This window comes from Coregonus lavaretus, assembly GCF_964263955.1.
Source record: "Coregonus lavaretus genome assembly, chromosome: 17".
Taxonomy (NCBI): Eukaryota; Metazoa; Chordata; class Actinopteri; order Salmoniformes; family Salmonidae; genus Coregonus; species Coregonus lavaretus.
Window position 1 is genome coordinate 22,581,814 of NC_140004.1, and position 18,783 is coordinate 22,600,596.

Here is an 18,783-nt window from a genome sequence, read left to right on the forward strand (position 1 = left end):
GACCTATTTGGTAAAAGATCAAGTCCATATTATGGCAAGAACAGCTCAAATAAGCAAAGAGAAACGACAGTCAATCATTACTTTAAGACATGAAGGTCAGTCAATCTGGAAAATTGAAAGTGCAGTCGCAAAAACCATCAAGCGCTATGATGAAACTGGCTCTCATGAGGACCGCCACAGCAAAGGAAGACCCAGAGGTACCTCTGCTGCAGAGGATAAGTTCATTAGAGTTACCAGCCTCAGAAATTGCAGCCCAAATAAATGCTTCACAGAGTTCAAGTAACAGACACATCTCAACATCAACTGTTCAGAGGAGATTGCGTGAATCAGGCCTTCATGGTCGAATTGCTGCAAAGAAATCACTACTAAAGGACACCAATAATAAGAAGACTTGCTTGGACCAAGAAACACGTGCAATGGACATTAGACCTGTGGAAATCTGTCCTGTGGTCTGATGAGTCCAAATTTGAGATTTTTGGATCCAACCGCCGTGACTTATGCAAATAGTCTGGGTAGCCATTTGATTAGATGTTCAGGAGTCTTATGGCTTGGGGGTAGAAGCTGTTGAGAAGCCTAGACTTGGCGCTCCGGTACCACTTGCCAATGCGATAGCAGAGAGAACAGTCTATGACTACGGTGGCTGTAGTCTTTGACAATTTTTAGGACCTTTCTCTGACACCGCCTGGTATAGAGATCCTGGATGGCAGGAAGCTTGGCCCCAGTGATGTACTGGGCCATACGCACTACCCTCTGCAGTGACTTGCGGTCGGAGGCCGAGTAGTTGCCATACCAGGCAGTGATGCAACCAGTCAGGATGCTCTCGATGGTGCAGCTGTAGAACCTTTTGAGGATCTGAGGACCCATGCCAAATATTTTCTGTCTCCTTAGGGGGAATAGGTTTTGTCGTGCCCTCTTCACGACTGTCTTGGCGTGCTTGGACCATGTTAGTTTGTTGGTGATGTGGACACCAAGCTCTCAACCTGCTCCACTACAGCCCTGTGGATGAGAATGGGGGCGTGCTCGGTCCACTTCTTTTTCTGTAGTCCACAATCATCTCCTTTGTCTTGATCACGTTGAGGGAGAGGTTGTTGTCCTGGCACCACACGGCCAATGGGTACGGATACAGCTTTAGAACAAAGTTCTACAGTATCAGTAAACATGTGATCAATACATGTGGATGATTGTGTTCCTGTAGTGTCTGTAAACACCCTGGTAGGTTGATTAATAACCTGAACCAGATTACAGGAAATGGTTACAGTGAGAAGCTTCCTCTTGAGCAGACAGCTTGATGAAAATCAGTCAATATTCAGGTCCCCAAGAAAGTAGACCTCTCTGTTTACATCACATACCCTATCAAGCATTTCACCCAAACATTTTAGATACTGACTGTTAGCACTTGGTGGCCTATAGCAACACCCCAAAAGAAAAGGCTTTAGATGTGCCAGGTGAACCTGCAACCACAACACTTCAATAACACTTGAAATAAGATATTCTCTAAGCATTACAGGGATATGGCTCTGAATATATACAGCAACACCTCACCCATAAGCATTCCTGTCTCTTCTATAGATGTTATATCCTTGTATTGCTAATGCTGTATCATCAAATGAATTATCTAAGTGAGTCTCAGAAATTGCTAATATATGAATGTTATCTGATGTTAGCACGTTATTGATTTCATTAACTTTATTTCTAAGGCTACATATATTAATATGGACTATGTTCATCCCTTTCCTGGGTAGCTTATCAGAGATAGACATAATATGGAAAAGAGCAAACAAAGCAAGAGAAAAAAAAATACATTCAGCAGTCCATTAATCAGTTTGTGTGTGTAAGTGTGTGTGTGTGTGTGTGTGCGCAGCAGGGTTGAAGATACAAACCCATAGGCTTGGCTCTCTCATCCCTTCTTGGTTTTTGGGAGGGAGGGTGGACAATGAGCCTGTCATAGCGGATGTAAGCAATGTCCGCACGCGCTCTGGCAGCTTTCATGGCTGGGATAAGTTCTTTCCTCTTCTGGCGCACAGCTTCAGGATAGTCCTCGTTGAGCAAGATATACGTTCCTCTCAAGTTCTTGGCTCTTTCCAGAACAGCTACCTTGTCCTTGAACCTCAGGAACTTGACTAATATTGGCCTGGGCCTGTCACCTGGGCTGGTGGTGGGTTTTCCAGTCCTGTGAGCGCGCTCAAACCTCAATCATCCTGTGGTCCATCTTCTGTTTCTCCAAGTTCATTTCCCTCACTTTGTCCTTAGACGCCGTCCAGGTCTCATGTGGAGATTCTGCAATTCCGTCCACAACAATGTTGTTCTGCCTTGATTGTCCCTCAAGATAATTTGATTTCTCCATCATTGTTATCATGGATTCACATACAGAACTGATGTCCTCTCTCACTGACTTACAAATTGCTGTCATCTTGCCGTTCTTCTATATAAATTCATCGAGCTGACCCTGGGAGAACTGCAAACTGTTCTTCAGGTCCTGGACCTCTCTGGTCAGGTCGTCCATTATTTTATTAGTTGACTCCACCAGTATTTGGACACAACACTTGAAGCTATTTTCTTGTTGTTGTAACAACTGTTTGTAGAACTATTTTTGTTTGATTAAAAGATCCTTCACATGTGATAGAGAGACACCACTGTCCTCAATGGTACTCCCGCCAGCTTTGGTCTTTGTCATGGTAGCAACGTAGGTTACGCTGTTACTCCTTGCCGTTCCAGACAGGGCAGGTCGAAGGGAATATTGGAAACAACAACAACAAACAGCAGGGATCTAGATAACCACAAGCCCGGGCCAATCCGCGGTCCCAGCCACAATGGCTATCCACGTCGCAGGCTGCATTCAAGCCCTCAAGAAAACGCCACTAGCTTGGTAGGCAGCTAGCTAGCTGCTACGCCAAGCAGCTCCTTAGACCCGGCATTGGTCGGTAAGATCACTGGACAGATAGTAGAGGTCCTGAACTGAAGCCAACCACATTGTGGGATCTAGCTAGTAACCAAACTTTTTCAATAGACTTTCAAAACTTTCCAAAACAACAAACCGAGCTCTCCCTCATTCCGCGTTCAACAGGAAGTGACGTGTTGTGCAGTGCGTGTTGTGCAGAGTCATCATTACATTACATCCACCATGTGTCTCTGAGAGTGGGTGAGTGATCCTAGGATGTGCTCTCGCCCTACCTGCAGCACGGCGTAGTTGCTGAGCACAGAGCAGCGCAGGGTGGAGGTGGCAGAGTCAGTGTGGGCCAGTAGGCAGCCCTCCAGGCTCCACCCCCCCTGCTGTTGCTGCAGGGCCTGCAGGCTCCAGTGGGCCGCCACCGGGTCACTTCCCGGGATCGAGTGGCGCAGGGACACCAAGATGGGCTCTGAGTGGTTCCACATACTGCACCCGTCTGCAACACAAAGGAGGAGATGACCATCTCTATCACTGTCACCAGCTCATACATTTGTATTATGTAATATCTTAAAATAACCAGGTTTGACCCGTCTCTGTAAATTTGTTGAATTGTGTAATAAAAGTGTAATAGCTGCTCCCTCACCTAGGCCTACGTAGATGACAGGGCTGTTGACACTGTGTCTGCGGGCGTGCTCTCCAGGACCGCTGGAGTTCCCTGAGAAAGGGAAGAACCTCCCTGTACGGAACGCCACAAACTGGAGCTTACAGTCTGACGGGGCGTCCGGGGGGAACAGAGAGGCAGGGAGGACCACAGAGGCCAGGGCTACAGCATTCTAGAGGGAGGGAGGGACAGAGAAATAGAGAGACAGAGCGAGAGAGCGAGAGAGAGCGAGAACGAGAGCGAGAGCGAGAGAGAGAGAGAGAGAGAGAGAGAGAGAGAGAGAGAGAGAGAGCGAGAGCGAGAGAGAGAGAGAGAGAGAGGGATTTTCTCCCTCTTCCATGTCAGCTGTTGTAAATGACTGTGCTACATGCGGATCCATGCCATCTCCAGTATGTCAAGCCCTGAGGTGTGTTCCCTCTAATGAGAACCGTACGCACTGTCTGCCATTGTACCACAGACACACAACCACAGTCCTGTTTGTGGGTGAGGTTGGGTTCAGGTCTGGGTGAGGGAGACAGAGACATTGCTTACCTTCATGGGGAAGTTGTTTATGGAGGTGTTGTGGGTGCCCGTGGTACAGCGGAAGCGGAGCTGCTGTTCGTGGGTGGGCTCTGCCCCCTCCATCCCAAGGTTGCCTAACAAGGTCTCCCGGCGTTGGTAAGCTGTGCAGCTCATGCCAGTGAAGTGTGCCGGACGGATAAGATGGGCCTCCATTACAATGTTCCTGGAGAGCTATAGGGGAAAAACAATGCAGATTACATTTAGGACTGTTAGGTAAAAATAATATAGAACCTAAAAACATGTTCAAATGGAACAGTTGTTGTACCATGGAGAGGTCCTGGGCATGGCTGTGGAGCTGGGGCCAGGCCAGAGTCTCCAGAGAGTGGACTATGGAGCTGCAGGCTTTCTTCTCTCTCTGGGCATGGGTCAGGATCTGATTATCCACCTGCATCAGGTTACTGCCAATCTCCACCAGCACCACTGACAGCTGACACACACATACACACAGGTAAAGACATGAAAAAACAAGCATTAAAAATACAGGCATTCGCATAAACACAGGGGGCAGAAAGAAACGTAATCACGAACGTAAGGTAATCATGAATATTCAAGTCAAAAAGTCCCTATCAACTATTTCCAATTCAAGACAATGCAGACACAAAATAAAACCCATAAAACATGCTTTGAGGGTTTATAGATCTCATCGGTCCACCTCTCGCAGTGGTCGGACATATTCCATGAATTTCTCCATCATCTGGGCCACGTACATCACGTCCATGGTGTCAGTGAAACCGGATGCCTCCAGAGTGTATATGCGCACCTGATGTGCCAGAGTAACCGCATTAGAGGTATTGATTGGCATCTGGAAAAAGAGAGAAGTATGATTATTTTAAAGCAAATAACTCATATGTTTTGTTACTTTTACACATTTACCTTTCAGGCAACAACTATTTAAATATTACTACCATAAGTATGTATCATACTTTGATTTCATAGGTAGTGGGCTAAATGAATTTGGGACAGCCCAAGCACAACCCCTGGCACTGACCAGGATGAAGGTGTGTAGGACCCGCGTGATGTTGTTGGTGTAGAGACAGTTGTCGTAGTCTCCCTCCTCCCAGCTCCCTGAGCGGTCACAGTATCGTGATGCCTGCTTCTGCTCCACAGCGCCACCCACGGACAGGGATGGGTAGCGAAGCTGCAGACAGTACTGGTAGGAGGTGATACCTGCCAGGGTTCTGGGCCACCTAGAAAAAAACACCAAGGGAGGAGGATGCAGCATGTTTTAATCAGAAGGACTGTTATTATTGTGGATTTTGTTTCTGGAGAGGGGAATTATTGTTTTCTTCCTTACTTGAACTCTCCCCGGTTGTTAGTGACTCTTTCCTCCGGACAGAAGGAGGCGCTGTTCTCCAGCACCACTATCTCCACGCTGCGGGAGGTGTTGCCCCGCCCAGTGGCCACCACACACTCCCACTCTCCACTGGCCTCCACATGCACGTTGGACAGGATGAGCTCACTGCAACGAGGAGACAGCACATTAGTCACTGCCATCACACATACACAGACAGCACACTACACAACATGTCCTATCAGCAGAAACTAAACAAACAGTGTTGTTTTTTTCGTCAATTTGTGTGAACCAAACACTGGCCAAACATATTACTAAATCAAAAACATATTTCACTTAGACCTTATACTGAAAACATGAAAATAAGACATAATTGAGGAGTACAATGAAAGGTAAGAAGACAGTGCTGGGAACGACAAATATACCAGTGGACCCCTCAGTACTGTAACATTACCTGGTGATGAAGGTGCAGTCATGAACCACGCTGGCCTCTAGACTGACGCCCTGTTCAGGGTCAGAGGTCACCAGCTGGCCGTTGTGGCGCCAGTGCAGCGCAGTGATTTTGTCCACCAGGGCGGTGGTGCAGTGGAAGGGCAGCCGGTCCCCCCTGAAGACCACCTGGCGCTGGGAGGGCAGGAGAGACAGGGTGTGCAGCTCCAGAGGCCCGTCTGAGTGAGGAGAATAACACAGCACAGCCAGGAGAAGGGAAGGCAGATGAGACCATAACAAATCACTCTAGGTTACTTCTGCTGCTCTCTCATTACACAACCTCAGCTAAATATTTCAGATGAAGCCATTATGAGCCTGCTTTTTTAGGAATATTGGATGCAGACAGCCACAATTCATAAAGGCTGACCGCAGAGGAAGCACAACAAAGCTAGCTGGCGCACTTGGAAAGACAGCCCACTGAGTGGAAGAGGAAAAACAATAGAAAACAGGTCATTGGAGATAGCAAAACATTGGTCTTTTGCGTTTTTATTGCGCTTCTTATGTGTTTCTACTTGCTCACTCACAGCTTATTACTTTTCACAAACACATTTTAGTCATTTAGCAGACGCTCTTATCCAGAGCGACTTACAGTTAGTGAGTGCATACATTTTCATACTGGCCCCCCGTGGGAAACGAACCCACAACCCTGGCGTTGCAAGCGCCATGCTCTACCAACTGAGCTACAGGGGACACCTACCTAACAGATTAGGGACATCTCATAATATCAGCATGAGAAAACGATTACTCTGTCATTCATATTGTCAAGTTTTCATACTATTTGAGGGGTGATAGTGGTGAACCACCGCATTCATATGCATTCAATTTCCTGTCACACACTCACCACAGCTCAGCTGACTTTCCCTCAGTTCACGCAGGAGCTTTCCATGGAGGTTCCTGGGATAGGCACAGATGGTCTCGTCCCCCAGCCAGGCTGCACTGGTGCGAAAGTAACCCGGCACCCAGCGCAGCCCACAGTCACATGACAGAAAGTCCGAGTTAAAGTTCCTGGTGAGAAAAAGCAGGGAATTTTACAACACCATTCATCAAGGGAGATTACACTGAGGAGCGGGTCACTTTCCCTCTAACGGCATGTTGCCCAACAGTTCAGATCTATTCTCTGGTGGTCCATTATAGGATCAACATGTCAGATGTGACAAAAGGCTGTCCATTGCTTGAACTAAGCCTATTGGGAGAAAAATGTGATCAGATTGCCTAGATTGCATTTATATCGCTTACGAAGATTATGCAAACATCTGTCTGGAGCAAACAGTGAAAAAGGTGATGACAGTTAGGAGCAGTGAACAGTACTCACACAAGCTTAAGAGAGGGGATCTCCTGGAAGACCCCCGGGTCCAAGGTAGATAAGATGTTCCCAGAGAGGTTCCTAACAGGAGAAAACAGACAGATGTGTAATCATGATCACTGTACTAGGTACCCACAATACTACACTAGGATGTGTTGCTTTATGGTCAGTCATTTAGGCTGCTTACAGTTTGGTGAGGTTGGTGAGTCCCTGGAACATGTCTGGAGTCAAGCAGCCAATGCGGTTGTTGGACAGGTCACTAGGAGAGATAACAAGGACAGTGAGAGCACAGCGGTGAATAATGATACTTTTTTTAATACAAAATAGAATGACAAAGCTGTAAAACATTATCCTATATATAAACCATCAACTTAATGAATACCATTGGTGTTTAAATGAGGGTTACAGCATGAAATATCCTTCATATATATTTTGTACAAACCTTTATTTATTTGACTATGTCAATATGTATTTGTTGTCAATGTTTTGTTGTCAAACTGATGGCTATTGTGAAAAAAGTAATTAGTTGGAAGAGTTGCAAAGTTCATTGAAAATAATGCCATTGCACATTAGGTACTTTCTTCATTAAAAAAGTTATTCAAGTATAAATTACCAAAATTACTTAAGATTCCGGTAACTTTGGTAAATTACCGGTACCTTTGCAACCCTAATCTTGACACTCTGCATGTTGTTTTTGTGATCTCATTGGGAACAACTGGCTTCTCCAGCACATTGGCCAATAGACTTCCGCTTCTTATTTTAATTTGTTTACAATAACAAAGTCTTATCCAAAGTGGGTTTCTTGGCCTGTAGGCACATCTTTCACAATTTCCATTCATTCAACTAGCCAGTGTGTAACACAGCAGGATAAGGAATTTGAATTTTGCAACACTCTCGTGACCTGTGAATCTTCCTTATCGACATAGACCATAGAGCCTCTTGTAAAGCCTTATCACCAAAGAAGGAGCAAATGCACTCTGCAGCCCCTGCATGCTGTGTCTGCATGGTATAAGGACAGTGTCAGAGTGAGCCTTGTTCCACTGTCCCCCTGACAAAACCCAGCAGAGAGCTGTCGAGAGTGTGTCTTTATCTCTCCCTGTTTGTTTTGAAAAGCCCCAGACCTTGCAGGGAAAACACAAGCAGTTCAGGGAGGGGAAAAGAGAGTCATGCAGCGCAGGGCAGAGGACCAGAGCCGATTGTCCAAACACACAATGAGTGAGCTACGAGCGACCGCAAACTGCTGCCCTGTCACATCCAATGACGTGTGAGGAGCCTCTGCGTGGCCCTGAGGTTTCCATGGCGGCAGAGCAGGGCACTAGACATGTCATCCCAGGCCCCACAGAGATCAGCACAGACCAGCACATACACTTAGCACAGTCATCCACAACACATCTCTGAGCCAGCCAGGCTTTTACATACAGTTTTATGTGTCATAAAATGTTGTGACTATGTGTGCTGGTTTTGAAAATACTCAATACAGAGCCATGCAGGGAAACCGTGGCAACTAAACCCACTATTTATATACGTAATATGACTGTTTACAGTGCACAAGATATAATGAAAACAGAGCTGATACTGTATGCACTTACAGCTTCCGAAGTTTAGATAAACTTTGGAAGGCTCCAGGCATGATGGTGCTGATGAGGTTGCTCCTGAGGTCCCTGGGGGGAGAGAGAAAGAGAAATTAAAATAATATAAGACATTAGACTGCATGTCAATGAGGAGACCTAGGGCCTTGCACAGAACTAGTTGAAACATTGGCCCATAACATCCCCAAACTAAGGCTTGAGGGCAATCACCAGGGTTTCATTAAAACATATTCATTTCTGAGTAAATACAGTATGAACAGTGAATAGCTGGATACAATATTCAGCCTGGATCAGCAATACAGAGGTTTCTTTCAAATGACTGGGAGTGGATACATATGCTCCAACCATGGCCCCACCAGTGGGACACAGCAGGATATTTCTGCATTCAGATGGTTTGGAAATCTTACCCCAACAGCCACCTGGACTTGGGTCTAGCAAGGATGCCAATACTTGACCAAAGAAAATATTGCTGGAATCAAATAGGAGTGCATACACTTTCGGTACTCTTTTGAAAACAACTCTTCCCAAGATAAAGTTACTCTGGCTATTGCCAAACCATAAATATGAATTTCTACCTTTGAAGGTCTAATTTCATACTACCCGTCACATTTCACCCCACCCTCTTGCCGTGCCTTGCTCAGCCATGCCCATGTGTTAAACCACTCAACCACATACCCTTCTCCATCCGCAGTCAGACCTGCCGGAGAATTAACCTCTGAAACTCAGGGAAGCTCTTTATTGGCCAGGTGGGAATAGCAAGGTTGGAGGAGGTCATCAGACAAAGGGTTGTAGGCAGGACAGGGCTGACATGTGAAGGCAATGTGATCCTTGTTCCTACAGCATGAAAAACGCCTGCTCCCCAAGGAACAGTCACAGAGGAGGATTTCCTTACAGAAGCTCCCAGACATCAACACCAACGTTTAGGGAGGAAGCAGTCCACCCCCCCCCCCCCCCCCCCCCCACCCCCCCCCCAATTCCAATCCTTCCCAGCATGCCATTGTGGTAGCCAGAAACTTCAGGGACTTTCTGCTCCACTATCCCACAATGCATTATCTCAGATCTATTTTCCTAACCACACCGCATCACACCATTTAAAATGTTAGCCCCCCCCAAACCTCAGACATCTCCTCGCCCACTCTTGTCCTCCGTCCAAGAGATGAGCTATTTTGATCAAATCAGGGCAGATTCATTCTGAGAATGGTTTCCAGTAATTACGAGAGAGAGAGAAAGAGAGAGAGAGAGAGAGAGAGAGAGAGAGAGAGAGAGAGAGAGAGAGAGAGAGAGAGAGAGAGAGAGAGAGAGAGAGAGTAGCATGGCTACAATACCTTGAGATACAGGCAGGGTGTTTATTGGTCAGGATCAGTTTTGGTCAGGACTATCTGGGGCCATCATCACTCATATCAGAATGACAGTATATACAGTAACATAATGATAGAGCTGGTCTAATGTAGTGTTGTCCTGGCTGAGACTGAGTGGACCAGAGACGGATGTGTCTATCTGAAAGCAGTAAGACAGACAGGCTTGGACAAAGCTGACCAGATTTTTCAGCACAGTATGCCAGTCCACTGGCAGAACACTTAGCAACAACTTCACAGCTTTTTACAGAGGTGGAAGTTTATCCTGACCAGAGAGCTCACAGAACTACGCTACCTTGCCATATCTGTTAGGTACAGTGGGGAAAAAAAGTATTTAGTCAGCCACTATTTGTGCAAGTTCTCCCACTTAAAAAGATGAGAGAGGCCTGTAATTTTCATCATAGGTACACGTCAACTATGAAAGACAAATTGAGAATTTTTTTCTCCAGAAAATCACATTGTAGGATTTTTTATGAATTTATTTGCAAATTATGGTGGAAAATAAGTATTTGGTCACCTACAAACAAGCAAGATTTCTGGCTCTCACAGACCTGTAACTTCTTCTTTAAGAGGCTCCTCTGTCCTCCACTCGTTACCTGTATTAATGGCATCTGTTTGAACTTGTTATCAGTATAAAAGACACCTGTCCACAACCTCAAACAGTCACACTCCAAACTCCACTATGGCCAAGACCAAAGAGCTGACAAAGGACACCAGAAACAAAATTGTAGACCTGCACCAGGCTGGGAAGACTGAATCTGCAATAGGTAAGCAGCTTGGTTTGAAGAAATCAACTGTGGGAGCAATTATTAGGAAATGGAAGACATACAAGACCACTGATAATCTCCCTCGAACTGGGGCTCCACGCAAGATCTCACCCCGTAGGGTCAAAATGATCACAAGAACGGTGAGCAAAAATCCCAGAACCACACGGGGGGACCTAGTGAATGACCTGCAGAGAGCTGGGACCAAAGTAACAAAGCCTACCATCAGTAACACACTACGCCGCCAGGGACTCAAATCCTGCAGTGCGAGACGTGTCCGCCTGCTTAAGCCAGTACATGTCCAGGCCTGTCTGAATATTGCTAGAGTGCATTTGGATGATCCAGAAGAGGATTGGGAGAATGTCATATGGTCAGATGAAACCAAAATAGAACTTTTTGGTAAAAACTCAACTCGTCGTGTTTGGAGGACAAAGAATGCTGAGTTGCATCCAAAGAACACCATACCTACTGTGAAGTATGGGGGTGGAAACATCATGCTTTGGGGCTGTTTTTCTGCAAAGGGACCAGGACGACTGATCCGTGTAAAGGAACGAATGAATGGGGCCATGTATCGTGAGATTTTGAGTGAAAACCTCCTTCCATCAGCAAGGGCATTGAAGATGAAACGTGGCTGGGTCTTTCAGCATGACAATGATCCCAAACACACCGCCCGGGCAATGAAGGAGTGGCTTCGTAAGAAGCATTTCAAGGTCCTGGAGTGGCCTAGCCAGTCTCCTGATCTCAACCCCATAGAAAATCTTTGGAGGGAGTTGAAAGTCTGTGTTGCCCAGCGACAGCCCCAAAACATCACTGCTCTAGAGGAGATCTGCATGGAGGAATGGGCCAAAATACCAGCAACAGTGTGTGAAAACCTTGTGAAGACTTACAGAAAACGTTTGACCTGTGTCATTGCCAACAAAGGGTATATAACAAAGTATTGAGAAACTTTTGTTATTGACCAAATACTTATTTTCCACCATAATTTGCAAATAAATTCATTAAAAATCCTACAATGTGATTTTCTGGATTATTTTTTCTCATTTTGTCTGTCATAGTTGACGTGTACCTATGATGAAAATTACAGGCCTCTCTCATCTTTTTAAGTGGGAGAACTTGCACAATTGGTGGCTGACTAAATACTTTTTTTCCCCACTGTATGTGCTTCAACGCTGACCTGCAAACCATAGTCAGCACATGTATGGAGAGAGAGAGAGAGAGGGAGAGAGAGGGCAAGAAATCGCTTGCATTAAGAAAATGTCTGAGTGTGTGAGAGTGCAAATTACAATATGTTTGTCTGTCTGTGTGTGTGTGTGTGTGTGTGTGTTCGTGCGTGCATACGTGTGTGTGTGTTTGTATGTGTGTGTATGTTAGTGTGTGTGCGTATGAGTGTGTGTGTGAGAGAGAGAGAGAGAGAGTTAGTCAGAAGCCGCGTTGGAGCTGTTAAGCAGGGCGGGGAGAACAATGCTACTGTTTCCAGCCTGGCGTGTCCCGGGGCTCATTAGCACCGTGATGAAAGGTGGGGCTGCCCACCACTTACATTTACATTTACATTTAAGTCATTTAGCAGACGCTCTTATCCAGAGCGACTTACAGTTAGTGCATACATTTTTATACTGGAATTGAACCCACAACCCTGGCGTTGCAAACACCATGCTCTACCAACTGAGCTACATCCCTGCCGGCCATTCCCTCCCCTACCCTGGACAACGCTGGGCCAATTGTGCGCCGCCCCATGGGTCTCCCGGTCACGGCCGGCTACGACAGAGCCTGGATTCGAACCAGGATCTCTAGTGGCACAGCTAGCACTGCGATGCAGTGCCTTAGACCACTGCGCCACTCGGGATACCCTACCACTTCCTCCCTCATGGTGACTACTGTGTCTCAGACTCACACTTACTGTACTACACAAACACACACGCAATCTGTGCACAATAGACCACAGGAGGCTGCTGAGGGGAGGACGGCTCATAATAATGGATTGAACGGCGCGAATGGAATGGCATCAAACACATGAAAACCATGTGTTTGATGTATTTGATAACATTCCACTTTTTCCGCTCCAGACATTACCACGAGCCCGTCCTCCCCAATTAAGATGCCACCAACCTCCTGTGACTTAGACATAGCCTACACTTTTCCTCGTAAACACACACACATACTTACATTACATTGATACACCAAGAACCACAGAATATACCCAGCAAACCAAAATTGGTTCTGTGAAAGTTACCAGAACATTCGTTAGGTCGTGGTCAATGTTCTCATAACACTAAATCTGTCCAGTCGTACTGATGATTATAGAATGTTTGTATATAACATTCGCCTGATGTTACAAGAACATTCCTAGAACACATTTAATCTGTTCTTTAAAGGTTCCCAGAATGTTTCTTTAGGTTGTGAGAAAAGTCTGGTAAGAACATTGTGGGGACATCACAATAGATATGCCCAACACACAAAAACTGTCCAGTTGTGCGAATGTCTGGGATGTATGATTGAATGCTGGCTTGGGATAAAAGACCTGGCTTGGGAACCAAACATTGCAGGTTCAAACCCCACATGTTCAGATTGTCAACATATGAAGTGTAAAACATATGGTTGTGTTTGTATGATTAAATGCTGTTCAAATGTCCTATGAATTAAATAATGTGCAGATTGTCAACATATGAAGTGGAAAACATCTGGTTGCGTCTGTATGATTAAATGCTGTTCAAATGTCCTATGAATTAAATTAAAATACCATGTGTCTCTATATCACCTACAATACAGTCCTCAAATGTGAATTACCATTTTTATCTGGATAGAAACATCATGGAGATGTATTCCAATATGCTTTAAAGAGCTACACATTTGCATGCTGAGAATGTTGTGGTAATATTAGGTAAAACTTAAATATAACATTTTCTAAATGTTCTTGAAATGATCTGAGGACCTCCAAGAGAAGGTAAATGTATATAGTGTGAACGTCAATGGAATATTATGTTAAACCTAAAACAAATATGCTATGAACGTCATAAAAACAGACTTATGTGAATATCACAATAATATTATTGCAACATCTCAGACAACTCCCATAACTTAATTAAATGTTCTGGGAACCTTTAAAGAACTCAGAAAGGCTGTTCTGTCAACATTATTGCAACATCAAAGGAATGTTTTGTGCACCTTGATACAAACATTATCTGAATGTCAGCACAACTGGACAGTTTTAGTGTTTTGGGAACCTATATCTTGTCATAACCCCACAATGTTCCCACAACCTAAAAAAACATTCTGGGTACTTTAAAGAACAGACAAAATGTGTTCTGATAACATTCTTGTTAGAAGTGAATGTTTTTTCAATGTTTTTGTGTTATGAGAACATTTGCTGCAACCTAATGTATGTTTTGGGAACTTTCCAGAACCAATTTTGGTTTGCTGGGAAAACATTACTGGTACATTGTGTTATTACATTACTTGGAAACCTAATTAGAACTTTGGGGGAATGTTCTGGTTGTTCCAGATGTTGTGCACAATATTTAAGGTGAATGTTAGGAGAACATTCCAATGATATTTTATTTGAAAAACATGTTTTTTTGGGATGTTATCATTTGAATGTTAGATACAACCCTTAGAACTTAATGGGAATCTTAGCTAATGTTCTGGGAATGTTCCTATACACATACATACACACTACTGTGCTAGAGACACACACACTCTGTACCACATAGACCCCTTGCACAAGTTCCCTCTCAGAAGGTGAACCTGATGCCCAATGTGTCAACAGCAGTCTTCAGATACTACATTTACATTTTAGTCATTTAGCAGACGCTCTTATCCAGCATACATTATTTATTTTATTTTTCATACTGGCCCCCCGTGGGAATCGAACCCACAACCAACAATCAAACACCATGCTCTACCAACTGAGCTACATCCCAGCCATTCCCCTCCCCTACCCTGGACGACGCTGGGCCAATTGTGCGCCGCCCCATGGGTCTCCCAGTCACGGCCGGCTACGACAGAGCCTGGATTCGAACCAGGATCTTTAGTGGCACAGCTAGCACTGCGATGCAGTGCCTTAGACCACTGCGCCACTCGGGAGGACAAGTCTCATGTACACCCATACATCTATACTCTCCACAATCTGCCCTTTCATACACAGCCTTAGAAGGGGCAGAGCAGTGTGTGCTTTAGGCCTATGAATATCCACAGTCGGGTATTCCAATACACTCTCTTATCACCGAGCTGGGGAATATGGAGGAGAGCACCAGAGTCAACAGAGCCAGCAGCCCCATGCAGCCCCATGCAGCCCCATGCAGGCCCAGCAGGCCACACACCCAGGCAATTACTTCCTTCTGCCCTCTGAGTGAGCACCCTCCCAGGCATCGACTTCACAGCACACTGGCCCTCACACTGATGACAGCAGCTGTCACCAGCAAAGAGGAGCAGCATACACAATTTCAGAAGAAATTTCAAATGCAAATGCTCACCTTAAAACATACTGGCATGGAATTGCAGCCATAGGTCTTCTGTGGATCTGGAATGTGATGCTGGGTATGTTTTTATCATTGGGGTCCCAACAACAAACACAGGAAATGTTGTAGTGTCATTTTCCCTCCCTTATATTGACTCTTATCCACTCCCTCCCACTGTCACCTATCGTCCCTTATAGTCGCAGAACAAAAATATTGAATCAAACTTCTGACTTACGTAGTAATACCATGGCCAGAGAAAAAATAGGTAAAGCTCTCCTGTGCGTCTGTGACTATAGGACATGACGGCGAAGGACTGATAACCTGACAATCTGCACCAAAATGTCAACAAACAAAAAAAACTTTAAAAGGAGAAATAACTGATTCCCAAATGGATTTGTAACCAACATCCCTCTAAGCCCAGTGCTTTATCCTCTACACCACATGTGGCCCATATGATTGGGCTTTGACAGCATCCAACCCACTGCCAGTCTAAAAAGAGCCATTGTGTTCTTCGGCTGTGCCTAACACCAGGGGCTGCCATTAAAGACTGTATTTTTTCTCCAAGTCTTCTCCTGATCAATGGGGCTGGTCCTGTGCTGCTCTGAAGAGTCATTCCTGTCTGTGACGGGACGGGGGCATAACCATCTGGGGCCCAGGCTGGAGAGGAGGGGAGATGAGAGGAGGGGAGAGACGTGCTCGCAGGGCAGCAAGACGGTCATAATTAAGACGACTGTTGCATAGCGCTCCAGACTGTGGAGCGCTCCATTATCAGGCCCACAGTGGCAGGGGATGGAGTGCTCCAGTGACATTGTTCAGGCCATAGCCCTGGGGAGCGCTGGGAGAATGACTGAAGCCAGGCAACAGCCACTCATTATCACCCAGACTGGAATCAAGAATTTCCTGTTTCACTCCATTGGGAATAGGGTTTTTATAAGTAGAGAGAAAGGGTATTCCATTCCCCATTTTCTATACTGTACCTATCTGCAGATGCACAACCAGGTCACACTATCAACCTTCTACGGTATGAAACAAGTGTTTGTTTGGGTGTTCATAATGAGACAGAGAGAACGAAAGAAGGTCTTAATGGTTAACTGGCACCTTGGTCCCAACAGAGGTCAGTGGAGACCATTTTTGTGCCGCGTGTCATTTCCTGTCTCGTTGGCGTCTCCAGCACATTGGCCCTTGCACGTTTATTTTTTACAGTTTCCTATTTCTCTTTTTTTAACTAGCTGCTTTTCCCCTGTAGGGAGGGGCAGGTGGGGATGGGGGGTGGGCCTGTGTAATGGCCCCCTAGACCCCCCCATTCCTCAACACACTTGCTCACAATGGGGGCTCTGTAACACAGCCCCCAAACCTAGTCCTGCCTTCCAGCAAAACAGGAAACCAGGATCTGCCGAGCTCTTGTTTTTCTACTAATTTCCTGCTTTTCTGCCCCTTCCACAGATTATTTTCTTTATTTTCTTTGTCTGGTTCCCCTCAGATTAGATCCCTAATCTACATTAGCTCGTGTGCATATGGAAATCAGTTGCTTTAGCCATGTCGGTTTGTTCTACAGTCCAGAGCTGCAGTTCTACCCCACTACATGCAGCCTTTTCTTTCATAGCAATAATGACCTGCTGATAACAAAGAATAAACAAGCCCCATCATTACCCTTGAAAACACAATCAAAAGAGGCCACTGGCACATACATACAACCCTCAGTTGGAAATACCATTAAAAAACATCCAGGTGATTTCAAATCATGCTGTAAATAGTGCCTCACCTGAAAGTACATATGTTTACATCTGATGTTGGGTGCAACTAAATAGGAGCCTGTTCCAACACTGGGTAATCTCAACCATGCCATGTCACAGAGCTTTAGAGTGAACTGTCCTGAAGGAATATGGCCACAGCTCTGGCCATGACTGGCAGTAATTTAAACTGTGGTACAAACTGCACGCTAGTTGGGGAAAGGATGTACTGAAATAGCCATGTATACTTTTATTTGAAGTGTAACATTTCCTAGGTTGATTATATGTTTCTACAGTCTGCTGCTAGGGGTACTGGAGATTATTCTGCCAAGGAAAACTCTGTGGACTTACTGACTCCAACTCTGAGTTCTGGAAGGAACAGGGCTAGATGACAAAAGGCAGGCGATGCCCACTTTGGCTGTACTCTTGATTGTAATTAGTATGCATGAGGTCCTGTTAGCAACACTGTTATACACAACTTCATGAAAGAAAGACTGAGTAATTGAGCACAATACACTTTACGTCAACAGTATAGAGGTCATTCATATATTTTTTGTCTTTCTTGTTGGCTACTTTTTCCTGTTTGTATATGAACAACTGTCCCCGTGTAGGACTATCATAACAGTGTGGAGATATTAGTCCTGAAAACCAGCCGGCTCTTATATTCTACAGTTTTCAGCAGTAAATGAACAGAAGGGTCCTAATAAAACAGGCAATGAAAATATGAAAATGTAGTAAATCCATAACGTTATTTGAAAAGCAGACAGAAACAAAGCCAGAAATAGGCCACCTCCTCCACCGCTCTGCCAATGAGCTCGCAGACAGTAGTCTGGTAATACTTCATTCAGCGATAGGAGTGGGCCAACTCTACCAAAGGGAATGAACTGGTAAACAATGCTGTTCATACAAAATATCAATGAAAAGGAGCACAATCACAGGCGATGTGTGAAAATGCATCCAGTGGGCGGACTGCAGCGAGTAGAGGAGTAGTGAAAGAAAGAGAGGGGTGGTGGAACCATCCGGTAGAGAGAGAGGGGGAGAGGACTGGGAGAGGGGGAGATGCAAAGAGGAAAGCAGAAAAGGAGTGAGAATGGAAGTGGGGGGAAGGAAACAGGGAGAAAAAGCCATTGAAATCATATCAAGTTTGCTGCATGTGCGTTTAAGAACCACTGGCATATGAAGAATTCTGTTTAGTAATGAGCTTATGAGAGGACTTGCTCGCCGTTTCAATAAACCCCTAGAGCCACGATTGAGTTAAGCTTACAATACAAACACTCCCCGTTCCCTCAGTTTATCTCCCAGACACATCTGGAGTCTATCAACTCCAACATCCCCCCCCCCCCCCCCTTCTGTTTCCACTCTCTAGCACGCTTAACCCCTTCCTCACACTACCTCTCATGCCATGCACACTCATTAAGAGGCTGTTGCCTCACAGGGGCCATTCAAAAGCGTATGCAGGAAAAAGTACAACACAAATGCTCATTTGTTCGGTTAGTGAGAAATGAGACTCCTGTGTCCAGCCATCTCTGCTCCAGCCAGGTTTTCAGGTTGTTTTTGGGAGGATGGCTGAAATCAGAGCATTCCTGCAGCCTGGATCTGGACTCTGTTCTGTTGTGCCCAGAGGGGTCTAGACAGTAGGGCTCCTAGCCATGGCCACGGCCACCACTGGATTTACATGGCAAAGCAGTGCCCACCTCTG

General features: G+C 45.4%; 1 protein-coding gene across 1 annotated transcript in view; it reads right to left on the reverse strand.

Moving 5' to 3' along the window:
- The window catches only part of adgra2 (adhesion G protein-coupled receptor A2), a 56,858-nt gene that overhangs the window by 5,676 nt on the left and 32,399 nt on the right, over positions 1 to 18,783 (reverse strand). The window contains exons 4-15 of the mRNA XM_084180902.1: positions 8,782 to 8,853; positions 7,380 to 7,451; positions 7,202 to 7,273; positions 6,731 to 6,894; positions 5,855 to 6,068; positions 5,404 to 5,568; positions 5,098 to 5,296; positions 4,762 to 4,911; positions 4,375 to 4,536; positions 4,080 to 4,280; positions 3,531 to 3,720; positions 3,172 to 3,383 (exon numbers count right to left, since the gene is read on the reverse strand). Of these exons, the coding sequence (XP_084037028.1) occupies positions 3,172 to 3,383; positions 3,531 to 3,720; positions 4,080 to 4,280; positions 4,375 to 4,536; positions 4,762 to 4,911; positions 5,098 to 5,296; positions 5,404 to 5,568; positions 5,855 to 6,068; positions 6,731 to 6,894; positions 7,202 to 7,273; positions 7,380 to 7,451; positions 8,782 to 8,853 (1,873 nt within the window). The remainder of the gene's footprint in view (positions 1 to 3,171; positions 3,384 to 3,530; positions 3,721 to 4,079; positions 4,281 to 4,374; positions 4,537 to 4,761; positions 4,912 to 5,097; positions 5,297 to 5,403; positions 5,569 to 5,854; positions 6,069 to 6,730; positions 6,895 to 7,201; positions 7,274 to 7,379; positions 7,452 to 8,781; positions 8,854 to 18,783) is intronic.